Below are 14,664 nucleotides of genomic sequence, written 5' to 3'. Positions count from 1 at the left end.
ATCATATTGTGTCTGAGTTTATATTATGCTTCGATATCATAACTGATATTTAAACTCGCAGATGTGGTTGAGCAAATTCGTTCTGTCCAAGGCTCTGACCTCACCAAAGAAACAACTCGAGTCGTTATTCGTCTCCTCATTGATCTGTAAGAAACAATCAACACATAATTCCCTTTATATTACTGTCTATATTGTGTTAACATCAATAATCAAAAATATTTCCTACCCAAGATTTGTGGTTGTCTATTTATCTCTCTTACTTATCAATTTAATTTTACACAAATCTTTATTTTACAGCTTTAAAAGAAACCACAATAACCCAAACAATAAAAACACCAAAAACTAGAATAAAAAAAAAGACGAATCATTAATGATCACCTCTCTTTTTGTCTAATCTTACAAATAAATTTCAAAACAAATATACCAAACCAATCAACTCAACTAAAACTCAACGACACATACATTGAGCCAGCTAAACAAATACAAACTACACGGCCAACTATTTAACAATTTACAAGCTTACTTTCGCAGATGCTTACGAAGAAGACGAAGACGACAACCAAGATCAGTGAAATTACCTAAACAAAAAAGCAGAGTAAGTTACAAACTCTGATAAATACAACTAACAATAATTTTTGTTTACATATTACCCATCAAATAAAAGAAAAACAAACACAGTCACACCAGGAGATACAAGAGACAATCCCAACAGACACAAATGCGGCAACAACATCTCTACATGCTCACTCCTCTTGTCTTATAAAAATAGCTTACATGCTCAATGTCAACAAGCCAATGTTATTGTCTTCTTATGAGAAATACAAATATTCGTTTAAAACCCATTAATGCCCAAATACTAATTATCACTCATTTTATAGTTATTTCTACAACTCTTCATGTATTTGTTTTAAAGGTCCGGTAAGAGCAACAAGTTTAAAAATAAAATAAAAACATATAACAAACATAATAAGGATAATAAAAATTATTAATTATTACTTATTACACACAACTTACAAAACTAAATTGGAGAAAAAATATCCAGAAACAAAAGATACTCTCAACAACCTTAATATAATTTATGTAATCTCAACAATACAAGTAACAAATTAAAAAGACATAACAAACAATAAGTGTCAGTGACACAGCAAGCAACACCACGAACTATATCAATCACATTACTAACACAGTTTAGTCCTTCATGAATGGAGAACAGTGCATACACAGTTCATCATCACAACTCTGACTCTATAACAATAAAAAACTTGAAAAACAATAATCAATCCAAAATGCAAAATTCACGGCTACACTAACGTTAAAAATATTGATATGAAACAAGAATTATGTCCACAGCGCGGAGGGCAATGCCCCTAGTAGTAATTAAGACATTAGTCAAAAATCTTTTAGTGTTATCATAACCAGAATTGAGATTATGAGTTCATAAATATTTAAAGGTTAGTCTTCATTTTTTTTTTGACAATTTGAAAACTATACAATCTATGTATAATAGTTTTTAAATTTTGGAAGGCAACGCGGATGTTTCTTTAGACTGTGACTATAACCGGTTCTGGTATATTACACACACAAAAAACATACATATATGATATATAGCAAGTTCTAGGGTATAACATGAACTTATACCCAAATGAGCATTATGGAGATATACTGAATAAGCAATAAGGAGAAATACGTGTTGGTATATTAACTAGTACTATAGTGGTTAATACAATGATACTGAATACGGTATCTAACACATAAGAGACTGCGAGAGAGACATTTATTTCTTCATGTCCTCTTGCAGCAACTTGCAAGACAAGCAACGACTAACGTGTGAAATTGATTAGGGTTTAGTGTTGTTGAAATCAAGTGGGGGAATAGAGACGACTAGTTCCAGAAGATAATCGGGTTACTTAAAATTTTGGAAAATACTCTATGATAGCACTAAAAATATTTTTATCACAAATATAGACTCAAAGAATCAAAATGACCAAAATGTTTTGTTAAAAAAGTAAATATACATTTATACCCCTAGGGTTAACTAATCCAAACCTTAGGGTTTAGAGTTAAGAGGTGAGATTTGGGATTGAAGTTTAAAATTTTATAAAATAGAAAATAAATATTAAAAATTTGAAAATAAAAATTTTAAAAATAGTTTCAAAAAGTATTTTCGAATCACAAAAAGAAAATTTGAAAGAAAAAAAAATCGAAAAAAAAATTTATAAAAAAGTTCGAATTTGAAAACATATAATCTAAAACTATAAAAAAAAATTTATTCTTTTTTATTTTTTTATATATCTAGGATATTAGTGTCCTTTTACCTATTAAATGAAATATTTTGATCATTATAATCTATTTTTGTGACTAAAACTTAAAAATGGTCTATTTACGAAAATTGCCCTAAAATTTTTATGGCATCTTTTTGTGGGTACTGTCTCGTGGTCGCCACGGCAGCGCAGCAATTTATGATGATGCACCGAAAAAAGATCGAAAAGACTTTTGCTGTCGGTGAGTCTTGAGCCGTACGTTCTGGTTTCAGTTGAACATTAAGATGTGAGGAAAAGTTTGATTAACTTTTTGCACTTTTTTTTTTGAGAAAAAGATAAAAATAGCACTAAATCAACTTTATGTTCCCAAACTAGCATTCAAGATCAAAAGTCACAAAAAGAGCACTTAATGTTTTATCAAAAGTCACAAACTTAGGGTTTAGAGTTAAAGGGTGGGGTTTAGGATTTAGGGTTTAGAGTTTAGGGTTTAGATTTTAGGGTTTGGGGATAAGATTTCAAATTTTGAAAAATAAAAAAATTAAAATTTTCAAAGGATAAACTTAGAAAGGTGCTATTTTGGTCATTTTAGTTTTTGAGTGCTATTTTTGTGATATAAACTTAGAAATGTGCTATTTTGGAGATTTGCCCTTTTTTTTTCTTGGTGTGCAATTTTTTTTTCTCTATTTTTGAAAGCTCTCTTATTTTGTTGTTATTTTTGTAAAACGAGGCTTTCAAGAATTATGGAAAAGCTCTCGTATTCGGATGATTAAACTAAGATTCACTAATGTTTCTACATTTATAAATCTAGATTATTAGTTCTAATAAAAAAATATTTTTTCTGTTTCATTTTAATTGTTGCTATAAAATAAATTTCTTGTTACAAAATAAATATCGTTTTAAAATTTTAATGCAAACTTTATTAACAATATTCTCCGGTTTATTTTTCTGTTTGTTAAAATTTAGTTCGGTATATAACTAATGATGTTTTTATTTGAAAAATATATTTTTGAATTACAAATCTAAAACGAAAAATAAACGGAGGAAGTGATGTAATAACAATTATAAAGATTAATAGAAAAATGCTTACTTGAAATATTCAGCATAATGTAAATATAAGGGCAAATCTCCAAAATAGCACATTTCTAAGTTTATATCACAAAAATAGCACTCAAAAACTAAAACGACAAAAATAGCACATTTCTAAGTTTATCCTTTGAAAATTTTAATTTTTTTATTTTTCAAAATTTGAAATCTTATCCCCAAAACCTCATTTCTCAACTCTAAACCCTAAACCCTAAACTCTAAACCCTAAACCCTAAACCATAAATCCTAAACCCTAAACTCTGAACCTTAAACCCTAAACTCTAAACCCTAAACCCTAAACTCTAAACCCTAAATCCTAAACTCTAAACCTTAAACCCTAAACCCTAAATCCTAAGCCCCACTCTTTAACTGTAAACCCTAAATTTATGACTTTTGATAAAACATTAAGTGCTATTTTTGTGATTTTTGACCTTGAATGCTAGTTTGGAAACATAAACTTGATTTAGTGCTATTTTTGTCTTTTTCTCTAAATATAATCGTCAATCATATATCTTTTGTAAAATGGTTTAAAGTTATGCAAATAGAACCGTGAAGTTTTACAAACAAATAGAATGGTCGGTAATGTAAGAAAAAGTCGTGTATGCTTGAAACAAAATAAGCCCAAACTAATTCGAGCCCACTAAACCGAAATCGAAAGTCTAAACCATCTAAACCGATAAACAAACAATCCAAAAAGAGTATTTGAACGCATTAATCACATGCGCGTGATTCCTCGCCACATCTTGACTGTCCGATGTTTCGAAAACAAAACGAACGGTCACGAATTTCCGATCATCGCCATCTTCTTCGTTTCAATAATCAAACCAATCCCTTTGGTGGTGATTGACCACGCTCCGTTCCCTCAAAATCGATTCTTTCTCTTTCCCTTTTGACTTTTCACTATCAATTCTTCAATCTTAGATCTCTAAGATGTCAGCGAAAATCTCTCAACTTGCTTGTTTCTCCTCCACCACCAATCGCCAATTCCACTTCAAAACCCGATCGTTCCCATGCCCTAGGTTCCGTCCTGAGGTAAAGATTCTCGATTATCGATGATGCCCATTATTGTATTTGTTATAATTTCCTGATTACTGTCAAAAAGTTTCGACCTTGATTGATTTTTAAGAATCATATCAAGTTCTTTGCCTGTCGCTATGTGCTTAGAACGCTTTGTTTGGGAACTCATAGTATCACTAATGGCTAGTTAGCTTAAAAAGGTGCAGTCTTTTGTAGTTAGAAGCGTTGATGGGAGTAGCTCAGAACCACCAGCTTCTTTGAGTTATACAGCTGAGGTTTCAAAACCTTTCGTTGAGAAAAAATCGAAACCGCTGTGGATGAATCTGCTACTAGTAAAGAGATTGTTACAGAGCCAGTAGAGGAACATGTTGTCACACAGACAAAGAGAGCAGCAAAGATCCATGACTTCTGTTTTGGGATTCCTTATGGTATTTTGTCACTCTCAAAACTCAATTTGAAATAGCATTGCTAAACTTCCCATTGTAGTATCATATGTTGAAACTTTTTTTTCAGGTGGCCTTGTTATGTATGGAGGGCTGCTTGGATTTGCGTTCTCACGAAATCCTTCAAGTTTAAGTACTGGGGTCTTGTATGGTGGTGGCCTTCTAGCTCTTAGTACATTGAGCATGAAGATTTGGAGACAGGGAAAATCTAGTTTCCCATATATATTAGATCAAGCAGGTAATTTTCGTTTACTTTCTACAGGAACAATTGATAACTGTTTAGTAGTCAGTAGTCACTACTTTCAGCTGAATGAAGATCTTTATGTGCACATGAATGTTTATCTAAATGTTTCTGCTCATCTATGAAAGCTTTTGTGCTTACTCATTCTTCAAAACCCTAAAAATGCAGTGCTTTCAGCTGTTGTCTTCTGGAAGAACTTCACAGCTTATTCTATGGTATTTCATTATCTTTGTGACTATGCTGATTGTTTAGCTCTTTGCTTGCTTGCTTGTCTTCAACTTCTTAACGTTCTACTTATGCAGACCAAGAAGCTGTTTTCTGCTGGACTTTTCTCTGTGGTTAGGTGAGAATCCCTTTTTGTGAGCTACATGTACTCATCTTTAATGGATTCTTTTAACCTTGTGTTTATGTCTGTTTCATTGCAGTGCTGCCATGTTGTGTTTCTATTCGTATGTGGTGCTCTCTGGAGGAAACCCACCTCCAAAGAAACTGAAACCATCTGCTAGTCCTTCATACTGAAGAAACTTCCATAAGTTATAGATTTAAATTGAAAATGGAGATCTCTTTTTTAACGACTCTGATGTGTTGGATTAACGTGTAACTAGGATAACATCTGCTCTTCGCTGAGAGTGAATTTATATGAAAATTATTTAATAAATATCGTATGGAAAAATAAAATTTATATTTTTCATCGAATTAATATTTTTGGCCTTCAACAATTTTTTTTTTTTAAAAAAATTGTTAATTACATAATTTGTTTACTGGTGAGCTGATCTCATTTTAAAAAATATTTTAAGTCAAAAAATTATTTATCGCATAAGAACCTAACGTTTATGCCGAAAAATTTCAGGCCTACTATTTGTTTATAATGAAACTATGCAAATTCAGTTTTATATCATGTTTTAGCAATCTAAAAGTTAATTATGGTCACGAAAAGTTTATGTTCATTTGTCAATCTTATCTATCTTTAATATTTTTCACATTTTTGTGTCGTTTTTTTTTTCATTTTGGTTATTGCTCGATATAAATATTGATTTTTGAGTTTATTCTCATTTCTTTATTTTTGTTTTGGCCTGAGATTTAGAAAATGTTTAGGATTTGAAATTATTAAAGAGATACATACTTAGGTTAAGATTACATATTTGGCCTTGTGCAGAATAAATACTTTATATTTATTACATATTTTATGTTTTTCTACATATTATGAAATAATAAAATAATAATTATATATTAAATAACTAAGAAATCAATTACTATTATGCAATAAATTAGTGTGCGCATATAAACCAAATGAGCACTCTTGTTTACTCGCAATCATTTTAGAGTAAATAAATCAAAACAATTAATCTTATCTATCGTATATGATATATAATTAAATTTAAATAATATTAACATAGTTATATAGTATACTTTTAATATGAATATTTATTAAATAAAGTTTCTACTCACATAATTTTATAATTATTTGCATATTTGTGTAACAAAATTTAACACCAACGATTTTTTTTTTAATGTGGAATGTTTAGTGGTTTCAATAATTTATAATCATTTAAAAAAAATGAAGATTTCAAAATTAAAATATTAACTTTTCAATATATGTTCAACGCAAATATCAAAATATAAGTATGTATTTTCATATGATGTATAGTTTAATTTAAACGATATGATATATATATATATATATATATATATTAACATAAACATTATTATAATAAAATTATTTATTCATATGATTTTATAATCATTGCATCTTATTATAGAAAAAAATTAAACCTTGATCACAAAAGTATATGTGAGAGTTTTAACAGTTTTAGTAATTTATAGTCGTTTTGAAAAATTTAAAATACAACATATACAAAAAAAATCTAAAATTTTATTATATGGTTAATGTAATTGTGTAATTTATTTTAATAATTAATAATTAAACAAAAATAATAAAAAATATACAGATTGTTAGCAAATCTTTATTATTTAAAATTATTAATTGTCATATATATCTTATTTAAAATCATTAATTGTCATATATATCTTAATCACATTAGTTAATTCCGTAGGTTTTATTTAATGAAATAATATATAATAATTTCAATTTGATAAATGAATGGTCCATAATGAACATACTATATAATATAACATTCCCTAATAAATTAATTTTGGACTAACAAATTTCTCAATTGATTCTCAAGCCGCCACGTAAGAAAAATTAGCTTTCTAATTACGTGACAACTCAGCGGAATTTTTTTTAATTAGTACAAAGTACTAGTTATAATTTTTTTAATATTTCTCTATTAACGTACAGAGGATTTTATAATTCTGAGAGGTGACACTTGGGACATGTTCTTTCCGGCGTATACTGGTGACATAATCTATGTTGTCGCACGTAGAAGCGGTAATTTATGTAGGCTTGATCACAATTCCAAAGCCTTCAAACCCTTTGATTAGAAACAATCTTCAGGAGCTTAAACAAGTTTGGTTATCGTATTTCAACGTTTATTAATCCAACATTAAATTTAACTTTTGCAAAGTTTGTAGACATGTTTCCGAAGTAAGGCAAATTCAAAGCAGAACACAACTGATTCCAGAGTGACAACAAAGCAAGGATTATCAAAGACAAACGGGCAAAATTAGGTGTGACTACCGAGCTGCTTGCCCCTGTGAGTGTTCTAAGAGCTGAGTCACTAACTTGTAAGTCCTTCCTGATAAGGCTTTGGTGTGATTAACCAACTGCTCATGCCTGCATTACGTTGGAAAGAGAGTTAGATTGTGGAATCTCCAAACATATTAAGTCTAACGAAAAACATTGTATTTTCCTTACACGTTGGGCTGAGTAGGCTCCATAATTACGGTTCCTGACTCGGAATCAATCTTGGCATCAAGCTTTGAGGTACGGATAAGGTTCACAATCCATCTCTCTGCCTCCTCATACTTCAGATCCAGTTTCTCAGCAAGCACCCTGACAAGGCCATAAGATTCTCAATATGTTGAGAGGTGGAAATGAATACAATTAAACGAACATGATGACTCACCCCATGTCAATTCTCTGATGAATTCTGCAATAGGTTTCAAAGATAAACAGGCGGGCATTTTCAAGAAACTCATCTTTCAGCGGTACAGTTGAAAAGTTTCCATCATCAACTCGCTTTCCAAGGAATGGATCATTCACAATCACCTATACACAGTAGTAAAACATGTCAGACTGTTCATTATATTATACTACACCACATGTGAATGGGTTTACCTCTTCACACTCTTTCATCTTCTTTTGAGCTCCATCAAAGTCATAATTGACAAACACACATGCCAGGAACTCCACAATGGGATCCTTGTAGGAGTAGTGTTCTTGTTGAATGACCTTAATGAATTCTTTAAGTTGAGGCCTTCTCCTTTTGTTGACAATGACAGCAGTTGCCAAGTAACGCAGCAAGTGTGGAGCACTAGTTTGTATGGCATTCATATACCTAATAATATATATAATATTAGTATGCAATACTGCATAAACTAAAAGCACAATTCTAACAGAATGGCCCGGACATAAAGAATGAAAACACTCTCACTTATTATACATCAAGACTAACTTTGACTCAAAATATTGTTTCAGACACAAACACCACCACTGCATCCACTCAGTATTAAAACAAAAAAATTGTTAAAATAAAAAATAACGTTAGATAACTTTCAAAAAACAAAAAATACTAATGCAACTTCAAATACATGGAATTTTGTTGGATGCTGAGTTAACACTTGAGTTATCAATTTTTCTAAAGGAATAATTCAAAATTGTAACTCAAATATAACACATTATAACTTAAACATTAACTAAAAATAAATAAAAATATGGTAACATTATTGAATTATATTCCTAAAAATACGTGATGAACTCATGCACATAAAAGCAATCTTCCATGTCAAATTCAGCTAAAAACTAACTTAGATGGACAAGAATAACAAGGGAGAAGCATAAATAGGTTTCAAATGATATACATGGAGAAAGGAATTTCTATAAAACTGTATAAAGGAATAGCGATAGGGAAGCCGATGAGAGAAAGGTTTAAACTTACTTGTCCTGGATAAAAAGATCAATGATTTGAGTCCTTCCGTTATCATGGTTAAAGAAGATGTAAAGACCCCAATGCATCAACCAAATCCTGTTCTGCACCTGGTTTAACGGCGATGCAAAACTCTGAAACAAAAAAAAAATGCTAATTAGTATCTCAAAGGCTACAAAAGCTAGAAGAAACTCGGAAAAGCAGACCTTAGAGTCGATAATTTCTTTAACACGGTTGAGCTCTTCAAGTGCAATGTCCCAGTTCTGCATCAAAATCTCAGAAGCGAGCTTTCCCCACAAGGCGCTAAGACTTCTCTCGAGGTTAGAGCAAAGGGTTCTGTACTGGTAGAGGTAATCAGCAGCACCAGAGTAGTTCCCACACTCAAACTGAAACTTGGCGTACTGATACAACGCCTCTATCTGGTCTGGACCAATCTGATAAAAACATTACACATCAAAACTGAGTCTTTATGCAAATTAAACAACACAAAAGATGTCAACAAGAAATCACAACTCTATCTGGTCTGGACCAATCTGATAAGAACATTACACATAAAAATCAAGTCTTTCAATACGAAATGCAAACCAGACAAGAAAGACAACATCAGACAAAACCACCAATCTGATAAAACATTAAACATAAAAATCGAGTCTTTCGATACAAAATGCAAACCAAACAAGACAAAATAAGACAAAATTGTACCAATCTGATCAAACATACACATAAAAATCGAGTCTTTCATACGAAATGCAAACCAAACAAGACAACATCAGACAAAACCACAACTCTATCTGGTCCGGACCAATCTGATCAAACATTACACATAAAAACTCAAGTTTTTGGATAAAATATGCAAACCAAACACGACAAAAACACAACCTGGTAACGTTCCTTGAGCATCTGGAGATTGTACTGCTTATCAGCCCTCAGTTCCTGAACAGCATTAGGGTTCAAAAGGAAAGTCACGAGCGGTGCAGCCGCCTCCTCCAGAGACTTAAGCCTCGCCACAACCTCAGCTCTCCTCTCCACCATATCTATCAAACACCACAAGACTCATCAACCAACCAAACAGGCCGTAAAAAACGCAAACTTTTCACAGACATTATTATTACCTTGGGGAGCGTCTTCGGTGTGGTAGAGACTCTTGTGGATGTCCATGGCGTAATCGACCATGTTGGTCTTGTTCAAAAGCTCGATCTTGAACTTGAGGATCTGCTCATCGGGGTATAGCTGACGCTCTTGGAGGAACTCCAGTATGGGGAACACCAGGTGACGGTCTAGGTTGGGAGCTACTCGAGGGGTTAGGTCATAGTTCTCTTTGGTTTCCTCCATTTTTCGCAAAATCTCTCAAAATCTCAGACGAGCTCTGAAGACGGCAGAGAGATGGTGTTTGATTTAGGGTTATCTTGAATAAGACTTTTCAGTATTTATACATTTGCCCCTATATCTTTTACATATTCTGTTTTGGTTCTATTCGGTTTGGTTTATCTCGGTTTCAGATTTTTTGGAAGAATATGTTTGTTGTTCAAAAAAAAAAAAGCAGTTGGCTGTTTGTAGAGAGTAATTTCGGGTTCGATTCATTTATATTATCTAAGAACATTTTAAAATTGAGTAAAAACTGAAAAAATTAGAATAATTAGTGAAAAAGAATAGTTAAATTATATATTAATATTTTACTATTACATAATTATTTTATATGTTTATTAGAATATTTATTTGTTTGAGATTATTTTGTGTTTAATATGAATTCTTTTTTAATTTCTTAAATATTTGGGTTCTTATGGTATTTATTTCGATTTGGGTTTTTTTCCAGTAAAATTTTCAATCAAAAATATTGTATAAAAAATATTATGTTAGGTTTGGTTTGGTTTGGTTTGATTCGGTTTATTGGCTTGGTTTGGTTCAGATTTTTGGATTAGTTATTTTTTATTATTCCCCACCCCTACCGAAAAGCTATCACCCTCGAGGGATCTCTATCGACTATCATCTCCGTCATTATCCGAGCGCCCGTTATCGGAAGGGTTTTGCATAAAATAGAAAAGGTGATTAAATGATTTTTGCGCAACGAACTCTTTTTTTTTTTTTTTAATTCCTTCTCGTGACTATTAGCAACTCTTAAGATATTTTGACGCCGTATCGTTCTATTCATTCTCTCATGGATACTTCAAGAAGGCAATCCAGTGACTCGCGTTACGCAAACCTCTTCAATCTCGAGGTCTGTCTCAAAAATCAAAGCTTTATGATTTGTTCACTGATGAATGTAGTTTTGGTGATTGCAATTCTCTAGCTTTCTCTTGTTGTGGCTAAAAAGTTTCAAATTTTGCAGCCGTTGAGGAACTTCAGGATTCCTAGACATGAAGATGAGATTGAGAATTATTGTAGTGGCCATGATGAAACTAGAAGCAATCAAGGTACATACTTTATTCGTTTTGTGTGTTTTAAGTTTGCTACCAAGTGTGACACTTTGGCATTTATATTTGCCTATTTGATTGGTAGCTAACTACGGCAACGGCGTTAAACCGGGGATAAACTCTAGCACTAAGAAGAGAAAGTGGTGGGTAGAAGCTGGTGAGGATGATGATGATGCAGAGGAAGATGATCACCATTCACTTATATAAACTGTGATTCTCTTGCTTTTCAATCTTAGAGTAAGCTCTCATTTTGCTGTTACTGTGTTCACAGGTGAGATATAAGGTGGCTAGATCATACAAATTGCCAAGGAGTGCACCGATTCGCACCAGGAAGATGTCCATAGACATGTTGCTATTCTGGGAGCGGTTTGACAAGCAGATGGTACATTTTTTTTATTCTTCTTAGACTCTGTAGTACGCTTACAGGCTGCTAACTAGATATGATTACACATTCTGCTGCCAATTATATTTTATCATAGACTCTGTAGTAGACTTAAACAGTACTCACAGCTGTATAAAATTGTCTATAGAAATGGTTAAAGTTACAATGGAAGTAGTTGATAAGCAAATGTTATGTCATTCTTCTGCTGGAGTTCGTTTAAACGGTACACTTGGATTAATTTGACTACGTTGATAGGCAGAAGAGAGGAAAAAACAGGAAAAGGAAGCTGCAGAGGCATTAAAACGCGAACAGGAGCTTCGAGAGGCACAAAGGCAGCAACAGAGGCTCAATTTTCTTATTAAACAGACTGAACTTTACAGTCACTTCATGCAAAACAAAACCGATTCAAAGCCTTCAGAATCCTTGTCGATAGCAGATGAAAATCTGGTTGACAAAGAGCTCCGAGAACCTGCAGCAGCAGAACCTTCTGAGGTGGAGGATCCGGAAGAGGCTAAAATGAAGGCAGATGCCCTGAAAGCTGCCCAAGAGGCAGTGTCTAAGCAGAAAAAATGACAGATGCATTTGACACTGAATCTATGAAGTTACGGCAAACTTCTGACATAGAAGGACCACCTAATGATGTCTCAGTCTCTGGCTCTGGCAATATAGACTTGCATAACCCGTGAGTTCGTGTTATTGCCTCGTTTTATCTTCAGATTTCAGGATACAAAGCCAATTAATTCTCTCTACTTGCAGATCTACAATGCCTGCTACATCAACAGTTCAGACTCCAGAGTTGTTTAAAGGAACTCTAAAAGAATACCAAATGAAAGGCCTTCAGTGGCTAGTCAATTGTTATGAGCAGGTTCCCTCAAATTTTATGTACATTTGTACTTTGTACTTTTGTACACTATATACTAACATTATTAAATGTTCCAGGGTTTGAATGGCATTCTTGCTGATGAAATGGGCTTGGGTAAGACTATTCAAGCAATGGCGTTCTTGGCACATTTGGCTGAGGTAAATCAAATTGCTGGTCCTTTTTTTATCTGTTGTGGTGTGGCTATGGTAAAACTCATTCTTGCTCTTGCACAGGAGAAAAACATTTGGGGTCCATTTCTGGTTGTTGCCCCTGCTTCTGTTCTTAACAATTGGTCTGATGAGATTAGTCGTTTCTGTCCTGACTTGAAAACTCTTCCATATTGGGGAGGATTACAAGAACGGACAATCTTAAGAAAGAATATCAATCCCAAGCGTATGTACAGAAGGTAACGGCTGTGTGATATTTTTAGGGTTTTCACATGATTTGCCTGCGACTCTGCTTCGCAATCAATAAATCTTCTTTGCTCTTTTCTAAAAGCTTCTCTGTTGACTCCTCTCTTTCTCAGGGATGCTGGTTTTCATATTTTAATTACCAGCTATCAGCTATTAGTAACCGATGAAAAGTATTTTCGCCGGGTGAAATGGCAATATATGGTGCTAGATGAGGCCCAGGCAATCAAAAATTCCACCAGGTTCTTACTTCTCCCTTGAGTCGGTTGAATCAGGGTGTTGCTTGGGTTCCCAGTGCATGGGAATGCTACTTTTGCGTTGAAATGCTAAATTCTCATTCAAGTTTCATTTTTTTGTTCTTTGACAGTATAAGATGGAAGACCCTTCTTAGTTTCAACTGTCGGAACCGATTGCTTCTGACTGGTACTCCAATTCAGAATAACATGGCAGAATTATGGGCCCTGCTGCATTTCATCATGCCGATGTTGTTTGACAGTCATGAACAATTTAACGAGTGGTTCTCAAGATGGTATGTACTATTTGTCTGGGCGTGATGTTCGTGTAAAAGTTTGTAGTGAACAGTCTTGTTTCTGATACATAATCCATATTGATTAACAGAATCGAGAATCATGCTGAACATGGAGGCACTTTGAACGAGCACCAGCTTAACAGACTGGTGAGATTTTAGTTTCTGTTTGCAGCCTTACCATAGCAATACCTCAAGTTCTTTTCCTGTCTGTCTGCTTCTTTCTTAGTTTGCTAGGATCCTTGTATAGGTTCTTCCACTATCACTATGGTTCCGCTATCATTTTCGATAAATGAAATTGATGTGTATGCGTATGCCATGAACACAGAGCTTCTGGATTCTTGTTTTCTGTTTCTGAGCCAACTTGATTGTTAATTTTAGTTAGTGATTCTTGGTTCTCCATGCATTCTCAAGTTTGTAAACTGGATGCATCTTTTTACCTTTTTAGCTATCTAGTCACTCACATTTTGTTTCTTTTCCCAAACAGCATGCAATATTAAAGCCATTCATGCTCCGACGTCTCAAAAAGGATGTGGTTTCTGAGCTAACCACATAGACAGAAGTTACTATACACTGCAAGCTCAGTTCTCGACAGCAAGCTTTTTATCAGGCTATTAAGAACAAGATTTCTCTGGCTGAGTTGTTTGACGGCAACCGTGGGCATTTCAATGAAAAGAAATTATTGAACTTGATGAATATTGTCATTCAACTCAGGAAGGCAAGCTCTCTTGTCAAGCCAGCTTTTACTTCCCTGCTTTCTTTTAACGTTTTGTCCTGCTTTCTCATACATGTTCAAGTCTGTGGCTTATGGTGATATATTTGTGTCTCCCATGTCAGGTCTGTAACCATCCAGAGTTGTTCGAAAGGAATGAAGGGAGCTCATATCTCTACTTTGGAGTGATGTCCAATTCTCTTTTGCCGCCTCCCTTTGGTGAGCTAGAGGATGTACATTATTCCAGTGGTCAAAATCCCATAACATATA

General features: G+C 33.4%; 2 protein-coding genes and 1 pseudogene across 5 annotated transcripts; 2 read left to right on the top strand and 1 right to left on the bottom strand.

The window, feature by feature from the left end:
• The first annotated feature begins 4,079 nt into the window (after positions 1-4,079).
• Positions 4,080-5,731, top strand: LOC106339880 (annotated as a pseudogene).
• A 1,787-nt stretch (positions 5,732-7,518) lies between these two features.
• Positions 7,519-10,485, bottom strand: LOC106336672 (eukaryotic translation initiation factor 3 subunit E-like). Its single transcript, XM_013775577.1, has 8 exons — positions 10,204-10,485; positions 9,971-10,125; positions 9,298-9,525; positions 9,104-9,225; positions 8,284-8,503; positions 8,072-8,214; positions 7,861-7,998; positions 7,519-7,779 (listed from the first exon to the last, which is right to left on the bottom strand). The coding sequence occupies exons 1-8, from the start codon at positions 10,421-10,423 to the stop codon at positions 7,680-7,682; spliced, it is 1,326 nt and encodes a 441-aa protein (XP_013631031.1). The 5' UTR covers positions 10,424-10,485; the 3' UTR covers positions 7,519-7,679.
• A 546-nt stretch (positions 10,486-11,031) lies between these two features.
• On the top strand, positions 11,032-14,401 carry LOC106336715 (DNA helicase INO80-like). 4 transcript variants are annotated; one of them, XM_013775634.1, is made up of 12 exons: positions 11,032-11,133; positions 11,264-11,306; positions 11,418-11,502; positions 11,588-11,884; positions 12,140-12,566; positions 12,641-12,749; positions 12,824-12,904; positions 12,980-13,152; positions 13,273-13,398; positions 13,524-13,685; positions 13,775-13,832; positions 14,170-14,401. In XM_013775634.1, coding segments are annotated over exons 5-11 (765 nt in total). In that variant the 5' UTR covers positions 11,032-11,133; positions 11,264-11,306; positions 11,418-11,502; positions 11,588-11,884; positions 12,140-12,453; the 3' UTR covers positions 13,776-13,832; positions 14,170-14,401. The 4 variants fall into 4 exon arrangements, with proteins under 4 accessions (XP_013631088.1, XP_013631089.1, XP_013631090.1 ...); XM_013775635.1 differs by having other exon boundaries at positions 11,036-11,133; positions 11,261-11,306; XM_013775636.1 differs by lacking the exon at positions 11,032-11,133 and having other exon boundaries at positions 11,158-11,306; positions 11,588-11,659; positions 11,774-11,884.
• Positions 14,402-14,664: the final 263 nt, after the last annotated feature.

The sequence above is a fragment of the Brassica oleracea genome, chromosome C4 (genome assembly GCF_000695525.1).
Source record: "Brassica oleracea var. oleracea cultivar TO1000 chromosome C4, BOL, whole genome shotgun sequence".
Taxonomy (NCBI): Eukaryota; Viridiplantae; Streptophyta; class Magnoliopsida; order Brassicales; family Brassicaceae; genus Brassica; species Brassica oleracea.
Note: the sequence above shows the minus strand (reverse complement) of the source record. Positions and strands in the feature narration are given on the sequence as shown.

What these genes read in the sequence shown, in the direction of transcription:
- LOC106336715 (XM_013775634.1), top strand. Translation starts at nt 12,454, where the DNA reads ATGACAGATGCATTTGACACTGAATCTATGAAGTTACGGCAAACTTCT. An exon ending in TCTTGGCACATTTGGCTGAG is followed by an intron (nt 12,905 to 12,979) that starts GTAAATCAAATT and finishes GCTCTTGCACAG; the next exon opens with GAGAAAAACATTTGGGGTCC. An exon ending in GCAATCAAAAATTCCACCAG is followed by an intron (nt 13,399 to 13,523) that starts GTTCTTACTTCT and finishes GTTCTTTGACAG; the next exon opens with TATAAGATGGAAGACCCTTC.
- LOC106336672 (XM_013775577.1), bottom strand. Translation starts at nt 10,423, where the DNA reads ATGGAGGAAACCAAAGAGAACTATGACCTAACCCCTCGAGTAGCTCCC. An exon ending in GATCTTTTTATCCAGGACAA is followed by an intron (nt 8,504 to 9,103) that starts GTAAGTTTAAAC and finishes ATATATTATTAG; the next exon opens with GTATATGAATGCCATACAAA. An exon ending in AGATGAAAGAGTGTGAAGAG is followed by an intron (nt 8,215 to 8,283) that starts GTAAACCCATTC and finishes TACTGTGTATAG; the next exon opens with GTGATTGTGAATGATCCATT.